General features: G+C 26.2%; 2 protein-coding genes across 2 annotated transcripts; one reads left to right on the top strand and one right to left on the bottom strand.

Annotated features, from left to right (window-relative positions):
- The first annotated feature begins 2,216 nt into the window (after positions 1–2,216).
- Positions 2,217–3,896, top strand: LOC112789401 (protein BPS1, chloroplastic). The gene has a single exon (XM_025831269.3). The coding sequence runs from the start codon at positions 2,761–2,763 to the stop codon at positions 3,769–3,771; it is 1,011 nt and encodes a 336-aa protein (XP_025687054.1). The 5' UTR covers positions 2,217–2,760; the 3' UTR covers positions 3,772–3,896.
- A 546-nt stretch (positions 3,897–4,442) lies between these two features.
- LOC112789402 (agamous-like MADS-box protein AGL15) lies at positions 4,443–7,822 on the bottom strand. Its single transcript, XM_025831270.3, has 8 exons — positions 7,186–7,822; positions 6,340–6,415; positions 6,043–6,107; positions 5,846–5,945; positions 5,671–5,712; positions 5,268–5,309; positions 5,010–5,185; positions 4,443–4,854 (listed from the first exon to the last, which is right to left on the bottom strand). Exons 1-8 carry the CDS (start codon positions 7,365–7,367, stop codon positions 4,767–4,769), a joined length of 771 nt encoding a protein of 256 aa, XP_025687055.1. The 5' UTR covers positions 7,368–7,822; the 3' UTR covers positions 4,443–4,766.
- Between the last annotated feature and the right edge of the window lie 7,548 nt (positions 7,823–15,370).

Raw genomic sequence — 15,370 nt, 5'->3', positions numbered from 1 at the left:
ATGCTATAGCTGCTCTAACAAACTATACAGCTCAATATGTACAATCAAACCTACTACTAACAACTTTCTAGACAAAGAGAAATAATAACTAAAATTAACAAATTTTAACTAATAAAATAAATGTCAAGTAACAATAAATACATTGAAAATTTAATCTTTTTACATTTTAATTAAAAAATTTTTAATTTATAAACTTAACATATTAGATAAACCCATTTTTATAAATAATTAGTATATGTATTCGTGTCTTGTACAGAATAATGTACAAAAATGTATAAAATATTTTTTCAAATTAAATAAAAATATGCATGATAATTTTTGTTATAAAAATTTTATAAAATTAATAAAATTTAATAATTACTGATTTTTTATTCTTATAATTATTAATAATTCAAATAAAATAATATCCTAAAATTTATTTATTATATATTTTAAAATAATTATAAATATTTTCTTTTTCTAATTATTTTTAATTTTATTTATTATTTATTTTTAATTAATTATATTAATATACAAATAAATTAAATTAAATACGATAATACTTTATTTTAGTCATATTCTAAATTAATAAGTAAGAGAGAATAAATTAGTAAAATTAGCTATATATAAGAGTAATAGTTAGTGTGAACTTGATCATGTTGTAATTTTTCAATTTTTATAATAACTTGAATACATTTTAATAAGTTTTTAATCCAAATAAATATTTAAAACTTAAAAGTAGATAATAAACTAAAATTAGAAAGAGTATATATAATTATATATAATATGGGACTGCTTATCCACCCTGCGGAATACTCATTATTGCATACACTATAGCAAACGGTGTCATTCATCATGTTTTTTGTTCCCTTCCTAAAAGCAATTCTTCAATCAATGACGTAAGCGCTTACAATATTTAACAAGTGATTTTATATTGGAATTTCAACATACATCTTAATCTTATCTTAATGTCTTAAAATTACGGTACAACACATTTTGTCATAGTATATTTTAGATTAGATTAGAAGAGATTAATCAGTTAGTTGACATCTAGAATTGTAAGAAATTTTAAATTTAATAACTAATATATACATATATACAGATTCAAAAATATTATTATGGACTAATAATATATATAATATTAAATTAAAATAAATTTATATGTAAATAAATTATATAATATAAGATATGTTATAAAAATAAATTGATAAAAAATATATATTTAAGTATAAAAAATATGTGTATTTTTTATTAATGAAATAACATAGGTCAATTTTGTATATCATAAAATTTATCAATAATAAAATTTATTTTAAATTTTTTAATAATTTTTTTAATATAAATTAAAAGATAATTAATAAAAAATTTATCTTTTATTTTATTTTTGAATCTATTTGATCTTCATAATATTCATAGCTGAAAAAAATATCTCAGTTGTAGTAACTGAAACAGAATTAATACCAAAAAAATTAAACGATTAATCAAATGATACGTTAAAGACTTTTGTATCTTTGTTAATACTTGACATAACTTAAAAATTATGCACAAATTATTTAATTCAACATGATTAAAAACATTAAATTTATAGTATTAAACTTGCATTCTAATATAAAATTTCTCTTAATTACTAAATTCGTTTGAATAAAACTGTTTTACTTACTTTTAAAATATTAAATATCATTAATATTTGGACTGTATTTTTATTTATATTAAATTAAATACTAAATATATTTTTTAAATAAAAAATAAATTATATAATATATAATAATTTTATATACTTAACAATTTATTATTATTAATTTTTTTTAAATCTGGGAGAATCAAGGCTCACTTACTCCTCCGTCCCTATATATATTTATAAAACTACGTTATAAAATAAATAAGAATGAAGTGAAACATTCTATAAAAAATATTTCGTATCTCATAAAGACACAAGTTCAAATCTTACAATCGATATAATATTCGTTCTTGTAAGTGATATATTATAACATCTTTAATATTCGGTTTTAATTCAATTTTATTTTGGGTCTCATAAAATATTATATTTGTATCATAAAACAGGAGAATTAGTCTTGAATCAGCCTAAAAAGAAACTAAGAATGATGTTACCAAAACAAATACAATGATAAAAAATACAACGTTGCTTGTGATGTAAACCAGCCAAAAAAAAAAAGGAGAAAAAAAGAGAGTGAGATTCACATAATATAACATGTGAGAACCAAAACGTTATTGTAGTGACCCTCCCCTCATATACTGTCACTGAAGCTTCTCCTTCAAGGGAACTCCCTATTTCCAATTGGCAACTCTAAAAGCAATAACCAACCACAGTGACAAAGTACCATTACCTATATAAATAGACAAATATACCCTCCTTAGGTATTCTGAATTTGGTATATTGATCAAAGTAATTGCATAGGGCCCTTTTTTCCATAACTTATATCATAAACCAACCTCTATTAACCAAAAATGTAGGTCAGATCAGATGAACCTATTTGACCACCGCAAAAATGGGTGCCCATAGTTTTTTTTTTTTTCTTAATCTCTATGGGAAAAGAAAACACCAATTGTGTGTTTTGATCATATCCGCAACCTAGTTGCATTCCAATACTAATCTACTCTCTTTTGCTCTTTTTTTGAGATCAAAAACCAAACTTTATCGGCTCAACTTTCCAACCAATAAGTCATCTACAACCAAACTTTCAAAGTCTCTTACTTTTTTTTAATAGTTCTAATTCTCAACTCACCCCAACAAAGTTATTTGTATTGTGTTCTAAGTTGTCAATGGTACTCTTGGAACATACCTTTGCAAAACTCTACAACAAGCTGGAGAATCATCACAACCACAACCACCATCACCATCAAAATCAGACCAACCATGATCATTATAACCAACCTGAGAAGTTCTTAGCTTCCTTGCATGCTTTTAGATGCGAGGTTTCCAGATTCATAGGACAGTTATCACTTGATGTGTTGAAACCAGGAGGAGGACCGTCATCATCAGAGATCTTTTTCTTGTCCTTGACATGGATTGAGAAGTGTTTTGGGATCTTACCCTTCACAAACAAGGCTTTTGCAAATCTTGTTGTGGATATAGATTACCCTTTAAGTACATGGGAGGTTGGTTCCATTGAAGGGTATCTCAGCTACAGTTTGTGTTTGTTGGAGATTTTCAATTCAATTTCTTCATCACTTTCTCATCTTGCACAATCAAGGCTTTCTCTTGCTCATGGTTTATCAGTTTTAGAGGATTCTTCACTTCCATCTTCTATGGCAACAAAGCATCTGAAACCAATTGAGCCATGTTGTTCCAATTTCAATGTCAATTTTGCCAACGAATTGAGCAAAGAAAGTGATCAAGGAAGGATTTTTAGTGGCAAAGAATGGGTTGTGAGTGAAGCTTTGAAGGAAATGAAGAGTCTTGGCTTTTGGGTATGTGGGATTTTGTTGTCTGGTTTGTGTAGTAATAATAAGCCATATATGGAGTTAAGAGAAATTTTAGGTGGCTTTGATGGTTCTTTGGTTGTGACACTTGATTCCAAGATCAATGAACAAATAATGGAGAAAATTCCTGTGTTGAAGGAGGTGAAGGAGATCAATGATGCTGTTGCTCAAGTTCTTGTTGATGATTCAGATGTTGCTGCCAAGGAAATGCAAACAAAGCTGCAAGTGTTGGAGAATCTATGTGATGTTGTAAGAACTATGGTGGATGATATGTTCAACAAGGTAATGACACAGAGAACTGAATTAATAGATTGTCTTAGATTGAAGAAAGGACCCAAAAATTCTGTTTGATTGTTTGATTTGATTTCCTGTGTATAGACTTATAGTTTCATAGGGTCTTTTAAGTTTTGAATGTTTTCAAAGTGTATGATCTTAATTTAACAAGTAATGTAAATACTAAAGATTTCATTGCATTATGGAACACTGTACTGTTCTTGTGAATAACTTTATATTTATACATGTCTCTGATGTGAGAGTTTCAAAAATGGATCTTTCACTTTACAAATTGAGAAGAAATCAGAAACAACTCATTCTTACAAAGCTTTTGTTCATCATTTGAGCTAATAAACAGGATTTGAAGAAATCCCAGGTAAAATGGAAATAAAGAAAATGGGTAACAATTTTTATTTTTTTGTCTTCTCATATCTCTTAAAAATAACCTCAACAAAAAATTGGTTCTTAGAAATATCAATTCTACTGACATGAGAATAAATTTATAATATCTTTAAAATATTTTCAAATATTTTTAAATGAAGTTAAAAACTATATACTTTCAAGGTCCTAAAATCTCAAAAGATCAATAAATTTTTCCCCTTGTTTAACAAGTAATATTTAAGTGAGAGATAAATAATTTCTTCTTGACATAGACAAAATTGAAATCAAAGGTTGAATGACTGAGGCATATTCTAGATTAAAGTAAAAGGACACCAAAACATCAAGATGAATATGCAACAACAGAAAAATAGACTAAGAATCCTTTTGATTTTTGTAGATAACTAAAGCATGGTTCATTATAACTTAAAACTTTCCCCAATCCCCAAGCCTGTTTACCCCAAAATGAGGTAGAACTGATGAAATCTGAATCTGAAGCTTGCCAAAATCTAAAAAAAAGAGCCAAATTCTACATTATATGATTTGATCTTGGGGAGATTCACCTAGGATCCTACTTTTTTTCCACTTCTCTGATCTACACTGAAACTGCACAAACTATAACTGCACTAAATTAGTTTCAACATTCAAGTTCTTCTACTTTTCCTTGTTGCAAGAAAGATAAGTCAGAACTGGGATCAGAGTAGAGCAACTTGGCTTTCTGACTCATTCGAAAATGTTTCTCTCTCAGCTGCCTTCCTCTTGTGACTAACATCAGTTGGCAACCTGAAAAACAAGAATCAAATATTAGATTAGAATCTACATAACATGTAGGTACATGAACATAAAGAATAATGGACTTTGTATGCAGCAAAAATCATAGAATAGCATGATTCTTATGCAGCTTAGTTGTGAATTCGGAGGTCGAAGATAGGTCGTACCCTAAATGCAATGCAGTGTCCGAATCTCCTCTCTCGTTTTCACAGTTACTTGCCAAGCTGGTACACTTAACAACACCATTATCTACATAAACATTCTTTCTTTCCACATGGGGGTAGTGAAGATAAGACGGGACTACACGTTCTGTTACTGGGAAAAGACAACGAAGCTCCTCAATCTGTAAGAGATGACAGTATTAGTATTCAAAGTACAAAGGCATGGATTCCGGAAGCATGTCAATAACACGAATAAACACTTGCCTGTCTTCTCAAAGTTTCATTCTCCAACATAGCTCTCTGTTCCTGTAAAGAATAAACCAAACAAATATCAGAACAAAGTAATGGACAAAGATTTCAACTTTATCTACAAATTTCTAGTCACTACAAGCAAGTTCTTTGCTTTCTACATTAAGGACAAGAATAATCGCAACAAATATGGAATGGAAAGGTATAACATAATATGTTTATTATTGACTTAACCATATGTAGATTTTAGGAAATACTGACTTCCTATAAATAAAACAGTGAACTGAATAGAAAAAGTATGGCTTGTGAATCATATGTAAATGACTAGTCGAGTAAAACATAATTTTATGGTTGTCGCACGCATCACCACTCAACGAAGCAAGTAGGCTTTAGAGAGTTTTTTCAAGTTTCAAAATACCTGAACCCTAGACTGCTCCAGTTGATCCATAAGTAATTCCTCCTGAAAGAGTAAACAAAATTAAGACTTTGAACAGTGATAGTATATTACAAGGTAAAATGATTTTATCACATTCTGCTTATGAACTTTGCTGAGGAAAGGCGAAGGAACAAAGATAACATGAAATGTGACACACCTTCCTCTCCTTAACCGCCAACAACCCTTGGTTAAGTTGCTGCTCTAAATGTTGCAGTTCTTTTATACACAATCCTGTCAGGTCCTTACCCAGTAGCCGTCTATAGTCACAGGCGGAAAATATTCATTGAGAGATAACGCATGTAGCAGAAGACGATGAGGAAATAAATAGAAATGTAAAGGTTTAAAAACACATACAGTTGCTTTCTTTCTAGCTTTGCAATTTCATCTTTAAGAGCCTCCACCATCTTAGAATCTTCCTTCTGAAGAAAAAGATTTTTTATTAGAAACAAAAATCCAAAAATTAAACTAAGACAAGTACCAAATGGAAGGAACATTAGAACAGCAGCTATACTACAGACATGTCATTTTTTATTACTACTACCAATGAACCATTGCTTTGGTTGATGGTTCTGCAACTAAGAAGAATAATCTTATAGACTACAAACTGAAGATTAAATTTTATTCTACTAAAAGGGTATTATAACAGAGTACCTCTGCTTTACATTCAACTATAGCCACCTCTGAAGAATCGGTGCATTTGTTGTATCTTGAAAGTGTTCTTTTCATTCTGTGAATTGGGATCACAACTTAGAAAAATAAATGCATTTAGTGGGGAATGAACGGTCCCCACATTTCAAACTCACTTAAGTCAATTGAATCACAGAATAAAGCAAAGCAAAAAAGGCTTGAGAAAAACAAAGTTGTTTCATCTTAATGATTGAATAATGTATATCATGCATCTATCTCATAATCTCATTCATCAACTAATCATAAATATCATAATTCAACAAAGTAACCTTTGCAATAGCATGCAAATGCAGTGCATTAAACTGAGCAAGTTGTGAAAAACACCTTGACCTAAAAGGATTAACCAGCAAGAAACAAATGGACTTACAAACCCAACTCAGAATAATATCTTCCTATAGAGAAAGTGAAGATAGGATTATAAAGAAATAACCAAACTGAAAGGGAGGTTTAACTTAATAATCAGCTAAAAAGAAATCACTTTCACACACACAAAATAAATAAATAAATAAAATCAATTGAAACAAGCATATATGAAATAAAAAATAAATCACCACATCAAAATAAGGAAAGCAAATAAATTCAGCGATAACAAGACCAATCCTGTACCAGTCAAACCATCAGAATTAGAACAAAATTTTCACATGCAAAAATTGATAAACATGATAAATAAGAAATCTGAGGCAACAAAATAAAGAGACTAACCTTACAAATAAAATTGTAAAAAAAAAAAAAAGTTAACTCATACAATCAAAAGTAACATGCAAGCATGTTAAACCATAGAAAAACCTTAAAAGTGACATAGATACATACCCAGAACTGGAAAACTCAAAAAGCTTCCCTGTATTAGAGAAGATGATGACAGCCACCTCAGCATCGCAGAGAATAGCGAGTTCCTGAGCTTTCTTAAGAAGACCGGTTCTCCTTTTGGAGAATGTAACTTGTCTGCTGTTAGCATTCTCAATCCTTTTGATTTCAATCTTACCCCTACCCATCTCCTTTTTTTCTTCTTTTATACCCAAAATAAGCTTATCAAAACCCAAAAACGCAAACTTGATGGGAAAAAAATATGGAAACAAAGAAAATTGATGAAACCCAGTTGGAATTTTAATCCAAACACCTTTGTTTCTCAAACAGAAGCTCTGGGTATATGTAAAGGTGCTTCCTTTTTTATTTTCTAAACTCTCTAAATCCTAAGCTTTAACACCCCAAACCTGGTTTTTGAAGGGTTTTTTTTTCTTTTTCTTTTTTTGTTTTTGTTTTTCAATGTTTGTTTCTGCTTGGGGAAAGGGAGAGTGCTAAATTTGGTGGAGAAGATAAAGAGGTGAGAGAGGGTTTTACCCCAAAATGGCCAGTGCCTGGAAACGGCAACTTTGCATGGCTATTGTATGTATTTAGAGTTGTGCATGACTCTTCTTTTTTGCCACATTTAGTGTGTTTTTGCTGCCATTGGCCTCTCTTCTGGGTCCCACCATTTTCCATTTTTTTCTCACCTTAACTCATTTTTTAAAGAGACTATATGAATTTGAACCCTTTTTTTTTAAAATTAAATTAGTCAAATTTTTACTATTGAATTTCAACTTTGATCTTAATATTTAGTTATTTACAAATGTTTTGCATCTAGATTGATGACTATAGAAAGTTGTTTTCCCACTTTTAGAATGCAAAATTGGATTGGATGTGCATGAGATTTTTTGTTAAGAGTGTGAGAAGTAAAGTTAGAATTGAATTCTTAAAAGAACTTAATTTTAATAGATTGAACATATTTTTATGTGCTCGTTTAATTAAATTCCTTTTTTTCTGATTATTTAGTTAATTAATTAAAAAAATAATTATTTTTTTAAATATAATTTTTAAAGTGTTTAAATTTAATTTAATTAAATAAAATTATTTATTCAATTTAATTCAAATTAAAAACCGATCAAAATCGCATTAGTTTAAATTATATTAAATTCTACTTTTGAGTTTTGAAAAAATACATAAATGACATCGAATTTTGTATCTACCTATCAACAATAAACCAATCCAATTTAAATTATAAAATATGATATAACATTATTAATTTTTTATTCAATTTAAATTTACATATAATATATTTAATTTGTTACATATTTTTGTCTTATTTTTGTATTATTTTTATTTAGTGAATATTTTTTTATTATAAAAAATATAGATTTATTTATTTGTTTATTTATTAAAAAGTTAAATTAGTCAGATTTTTAGTGTCGAATTTCAACTTTCATCTTTTAACATTAACAAATGTTTTTGCAAAATTGGACGTCTATCATATTTCTTTTGAAACACTATTAGTGTAAACAATTTTATATGTAATGTGATTAAATGATCGATGCTATAAAAAATTAGTTACAATGTGATAAAATTAAAATTGAATTCTTAAAAGAACTTAATTTTGATAGTTTTGGCCATGTCAGATATTTTTAAGTAAATATCTAATTAAATTTAATTATTTAGATAATTATTCAAGCGATAAATTTAAAAATAGTTCTTTTGTTAATTTAAAAAGGTCATATAATTATATAAATGTATAAAATATACCTAAATTAAACATTACAGAAATTAAAATTTGTTTTAAACTCCATTAAAGTAAAATGATGAGATACAAAATACTCAAAATTTAAAATTAATACACTAATATTTCTTAACCTTTAATATTATATCATTATACTTATAATGGTTACCGGCATTTGTTTCGAGGTAAAAAAATATTTTATAAAATTATACTTTTAAGAATATTATACATATTATACTCATATATTATTTAAAAAAATTGTTTAATTATTATATGAATTGTTGAATTTTTTTAATATTTATAAAAATAAATTATGAGTATATATTTTTTATTCTATATATCTTCGTAAATAAAATTTTAATTTCCAAAATATTTCTGTACCAATAAAAGGATAAACCCTCTGACAAGAAATATACTAAGCATGGTAGTCATTGTATATGTTAATTTTTATTTTCTCAACATGAAAATATCAAATACTCATTTTTTAGGATAAAACAAAAGTGATAAATATTAAGTGGCCAACATTTTGTATTTATCTTATATTTAAGTTAATACTAACCAATTCTTCATTTTTTTTACCTAAAAATATTGGTCTCTACTCTCTAGCATTTTTTATAATATCACATGTTGCCAATAAACTTTTTAAAAAGTAATATATTTTTTATTTTTATGTACGGTTTTTATGAATAAATTAAAATAATAACCCATTTATATTTTTGGTAAAATTTGACACTATTTTTTTAAACTCATACCTGTAGAAACATGATATAAGTATTTCTAAAAGACTAGAAGAGAGTCATTTAAAATGATGACAGATTATTTATCTATTTATTTTTTTATTTTTAATAATATCACAGAGTCGTTATAACTTACAATAATTTTATGTCATTTTAAATATTAAAAATATTATTTATATATTAAAATTAGTCATTAAATTCAGTTATTATGTATTATGTATAAATAAATATATTATTTAATATATATTTTATACTAATAATTAATTTTAATAGCTAATTTTAATATACAGTTGTTTACGTATTTAGAATTTTTCTCTTATATGATAGCTTGTTTCCATTTTAATCTTCTCAGTTAATTATATATAGCATTTTTTGTGTAGTACTTATTCTTTCTTTTGCTGATTCTGATTTTATCATCTTACCACATATGGAAGTCTATTCCACCTACTTTTGGTATTAGCCATTACCTAATTCAGGGAAAAGACAGTGGCATTATGAACACTTTGCTTTTTTGGGGAGTATAAGGTAGAGAGGTTCCTTTAATCTTTCTCATGTTAGTATTAAGGTTTTCAAAAAGGTGGGTCCCACTTGGAGTCTTCACACTTTTCCTCATCAAAATAGTAGTCTTGGTTTGGCTTTGGCTAAGTGCTTGACTATAAATACTTTTCCTAAAAGGAGGAAGAAAATAGAACTAGGAGAATGGAGAATGTGAAAGAATTAGAGGTAAAGTTCCATATTTAGAGAGAGTCATTGTAATTGGACTAGTGTTGTTGCGGTGCTTATTGGAATATTGTTTTTTTTTTAATATAAAATTGGGATTTTGGAATATTTGGTTTCCAAAATTGGTTTATAGATGTGGCAAAAGTGGAGTAAATGAATGCTTTTTGGTGATTGTCCTTTTGCTTGATGTTAGAGGCAGAGGGCAGAGCGCATGGTTCTATCGCTTTCTTTGAACTTTAAAGTCGATGACTTCTATGTTGTGTGGACTTTCTGACTATTCCACACTATTTTTTTCCTCAAAAAGAAATATTGAAGATGTGTGGAGTAGATAGTGAAACATATATATAGCTGAACTTTATCTCAATTTTTTTTAAAATAATATGTAATTTATTTTTTATGACTGGTTAACTTCTAATTAAATAATTTTAATTTAATTATTAATAATACTAATAATTTGAATTATTTTAATTTAATTAAAATTAATATCTTATGCATAATAAAATTATTTTATAATTAAATTATTATTTAAAATGAGTAATTATATAATTTAAAAAAAAAATTAATAACTATGCCTTTTTTTTCCTAAATCATTCTACCCGGAAAGAAAAACTTAATTCTTCAATATTATTATTTAAAACGTGAGATAAATAAATAAATGAGTGATCCGCATTTTATTTATCAATGACTTTCTCTATCATGAATTGAATTCTAAAATTTTTTGTTATTATTTAAAACAAGTGATTATTTGACCATACTCTTACAGTGAAGTAAAAGTCATGAAAAAGATGGTGTACTTTAACCATTAGATTACAAGGATTTTTTTTTTCCAAATAAGTTTTTCTTTTCTCTGTGTCATGGAATTTTTTTTTTAAGAAAATGTGTTTTGTTTATTAATATTTTTAAAAATTATACAATAACCCCTTTTAAATTATAATTTAATTACAAGTTAATTTTATTATGGTTAAGTTACTTAAGTATAGTTAGTAACTAGATTAAGATATTATCTAATTAAAAATTAACATGTCATATAAAGAGTAAATTATATATTATTTTAGAGAAAGTAAAATAGAATTTACTATATATATAGAGGTCATTTTAATATAAGTATGTTTTGATGACTACAGTAACTATAGTATTTTAAAAAGCGTTGTTAAAATTAAAATAATATTTTTTATTGTTAAATAATATTTGTTAAAAAAGTATTGTTTAAAAATAATGTTATTAAAATAAAAAAATTTTAGTAACACTTGGGGTGGCAAGCGGGAAAGCCCGCTCCGCCCCGCCCCACCAAAAGCCCGCCTATTGATGGGCTGGTTCGCCCCGCTCCGCTTAATGAGGCGGTCCCAAAATTCTAGCCCGCCCCGCTTAACGGCGGGCCGGCGAACTAAACCCGCTAAATATCCTCTTTTTTTTTTTTTACTTTTAGCTATTAAATAATATATATAAAGGCATAAAATATTTTCTCCTATTTTTTACTTTTAACTATTATAATTTTTAAAAGTATAAACAAATTATAATTTTTATATTCACAAACATTAAAGTCTTTGTAATTATAAATATTGTTCCCAAAAGAAAATAAACATAATCCAAAACATAATTACAAATATTATCTCTAAAACAAAATAAATATAATCCAAAACACTCAATTTTCATCTTCATTCTCTTGTAAGTTGGGTTGGAGAAAAGTTGGATTTTGGCAAAAAAATTGTAAAAATATCCCCTTACTAAAAAAATACTAAACCCGGCTGGAAAGCCCGCCCTGTCCTGCCAAAGTCCACGATTTAAGCGGTGCGAGTTAGACATACTTTTACTATTTGGCGGTCCCAATTTTTTCAGCTCAACCCACTTTTTTGACGGGTTATACGGGCCAGCCCGACGAATTTAGGCCCGTTTGATAATCACCATAGCATAATGTCATATTATAATTCACCTATATATATATTCAATAAAAATATTCAATCAACAATTTGTTTATATATACATATATAAAATGATACACTTCATTTTTTGTTGATTTAATTCTCTAAATAAATTATTCTATAACATGTTTTATTTTCTTCGATCTCATGTATTATAATTTTTTTGTAATGGTTTTTTTGTTGGAATCACTTTCCTTCCCAAAAGATTATACAACGTATATATACATCCCAAATTTTTCTATGAAAATTTGAACAGCGATTTATTTGACTTTTTAGTCCATTTAGTCAAACAATTATTAGAAAATAATATATCTCTATAAATATGAGGGCATGTTATTGGAAATAAGTCATTCGGTTTGATACTTGGATGATGCAATTTATGGTTTCTTTGATTATTTTCTTTTTCTTTGAAAGGTTGACACTTCCATATATTATTGAAGTTTTTCTATGGTTTAATATGGTTGCATGTGACTTTTGATGATATCCAATTTTTTTTACTCTATTGTAAAGAGTACTTTAAATAATATATATATATATATATATATATATATATATATATATATATATATATATATATATATAATGTATTCCGTGAGTAATTATTTATTTAAGTAAATATTCATATCATGATGAAACATACATAATAGATATATTTTTAAAAGAATAGTAAATACTTATCATTTTAACCACTAGACACAATTTTTTTTATGTTTGAAGAAAAAATATATGAAAAAATACGATAGATAATTTTATATATGTAAATAAAGAATTAATAACTAAATTAGTTATTATATATATTATTTAGTATATTTTAATGTATAATTTATATTACGCATATTTAATATAAATAGTTTTTTTATATATATAATATAGTTGAATCATTTATACAACTATATTATAAATATGCGAAATCAATCAACAAAATATATATTAAAAATATATGAAATAACATGTATATTTATATGTAAATATATAATAACTGATTTAATAATTAATTTTTAATATATATCATTTTTTTTTAAAAAAAGAAGAAGATAAATTTTATTCAAGAAACTTTACTATATATAAATTAAAGATAAAAATCTTATTTCCATGAAAATTTGCGCGGTGTAATTTGTTGAGTTGTTTTGCAAGTGAAATCACATAGTCATATATATATTAATACGGGTATGCTTCATAAATAAGTTAGCCAAACAATTATTTTTTAGAAAAATTTAGGGCTAACAACTTTTGTGTTTTCTGGCCAACACTTAACTATAAAAAAAAAGTGAGTGATTTTTTATTATTGAATGTAATCTCACACCATTAAAAATACTATTAATGACCACTTAATAATTACAAAATATCAAAATTGCTGCCCCTAACATTACTCTTATTTTTTTTTATGTACTTATTTGACTTACTCCTTCATCCATTATACCATTTGAATATATCTCTTTTTTTTTATTTTATATCTTATCGGTAGTTATTAACATCCATTGTTATTTATAGTAACACGTTTAACCAAAAATTAAAAAAATAGGCAGGAATTATTGGATGTATTCAAATATTTGTTTTAGTTTTTTCTCAAACAAACAAGTCAAATTTAATTTAAATGGGTTTTAATTCAACTAAAATATAGCTTTCCAAATCCGTCTTTGAAATTATTTGCATCAAGTAAGTATGATGATTATCTATCTATATGTAATACCTAGCTTTATATCTATCTTCGTGGCTTTAAAAAGTTAAAAATAAAATTGGGCGACACATGTAAATAAGATGGAAAGATATTACATGTCTTTGTTGTGCTTATCTGCCAAGCTACACGAAAAAATTCTGCTAGGCAGTTTTGCAATCCAATCCTGCTTCATTCTCTTTCTTTATTGTTTGGTCCACCATGCAAGTGGACTTAGCTAGGGAAACCCTACCATAATATATAAATAATATAAACAAATTAATGGTAAAGAGAATGTAGCCACTAGCCAGCTGCTTGTGACTTGTGACATTTGTCTCTCTCCACATATATTTTCAGCTTTATGAGTGATTATACTCTTTAAGTAATTTTGATTAACAATTCTGGATCTAGACGGGAATTTCATTTATATATATATACTAATAATGTGAAAATACTCATTTAGTTACATCAATTTTTTTGTATCATCATTTACATAATTAATATAAAAAATAATTATCTTTATTTATATAATATTACGTAATTAAATATATATATAAAATTATTATTTGCTCGTATCAAAATTAAATTCATAAAAAAATTATTCATTAGTAAAAAGTATAAAATGTATAGTAGTAGACTCTTAATGTTTTTAAGAAGATAAAGAGATGGACTTTTCTAAACAAAATATAGAAGAGACTGTCATCTAATAATATAATAAATAATTCTAAAGAGAGGAGTAAAGAATAAAACCAAATAAAAACAATGAACTTTTTTAATTAAAAATAAGAAAACGAAATATCAGGGAATTCAAAAAAATCTTAAGATGAATTTATTTGAATTTTTTTCTATTTTTAATTTTATTATTTTATATTTTTAAAATTTTATAAAAAATAAAAAATAAAAAAAATCTTTTTTACACGTTATTTTCTCTCTTTCATAAAATTCTAAATAAAAATATTAAGAAAAATAATAAAATAAACTACAAATCAAACACATCTTTATATTCTTTTGTGTGTTTTGATAATTCCTAGCAAGAGCTTCTTACATATCAATCCACTAGTTTTGAATATCCGGGTACACCAAATGAGTTCTGATTTGAATAAGACCCGCCACCATTCCTTCAAATTTGTATTAAAAAAAAAAATTAAAAACCTTTATTTAGAGGGACGAATGTAAAAAATTTTGCCAATAGAACAAAATATATATTAAAAAAACTAAACTAATAAAATAAAATTAAAATCTAAATTTAAGGAGAAATTAAATTAAAAAATTCTAAATTTGAGAGACTCTAAAAATCTATTCTAAACATAAACTAGAACTATCTTGATTACTTTCCTTTGATCATCCTTAAGTTTGGCTTAAAATATTTTAGAAATGAGTTGGATTGAGTTCGAAAAAGCCTAAAATCATGACTCACGTGTTCACTTAATTGAAATCA

This window comes from Arachis hypogaea, chromosome 3 (genome assembly GCF_003086295.3).
Source record: "Arachis hypogaea cultivar Tifrunner chromosome 3, arahy.Tifrunner.gnm2.J5K5, whole genome shotgun sequence".
NCBI classification, from domain to species: Eukaryota; Viridiplantae; Streptophyta; class Magnoliopsida; order Fabales; family Fabaceae; genus Arachis; species Arachis hypogaea.
The sequence above is the reverse complement of the archived record's forward strand: the minus strand, read 5'-3'. Positions and strand labels throughout refer to the sequence as shown.

Excerpts from the sequence above, each read along its gene's own strand:
- LOC112789401 (XM_025831269.3), top strand. The coding sequence starts at position 2,761 with ATGGTACTCTTGGAACATACCTTTGCAAAACTCTACAACAAGCTGGAG.
- LOC112789402 (XM_025831270.3), bottom strand. The coding sequence starts at position 7,367 with ATGGGTAGGGGTAAGATTGAAATCAAAAGGATTGAGAATGCTAACAGC. Across the intron at positions 5,946-6,042 it reads AAGCTAGAAAGAAAGCAACT|ACGGCTACTGGGTAAGGACC; the intron begins GTATGTGTTTTT and ends CTGTGACTATAG. Across the intron at positions 4,855-5,009 it reads GACACTGCATTGCATTTAGG|GTTGCCAACTGATGTTAGTC; the intron begins GTACGACCTATC and ends CTTGTTTTTCAG.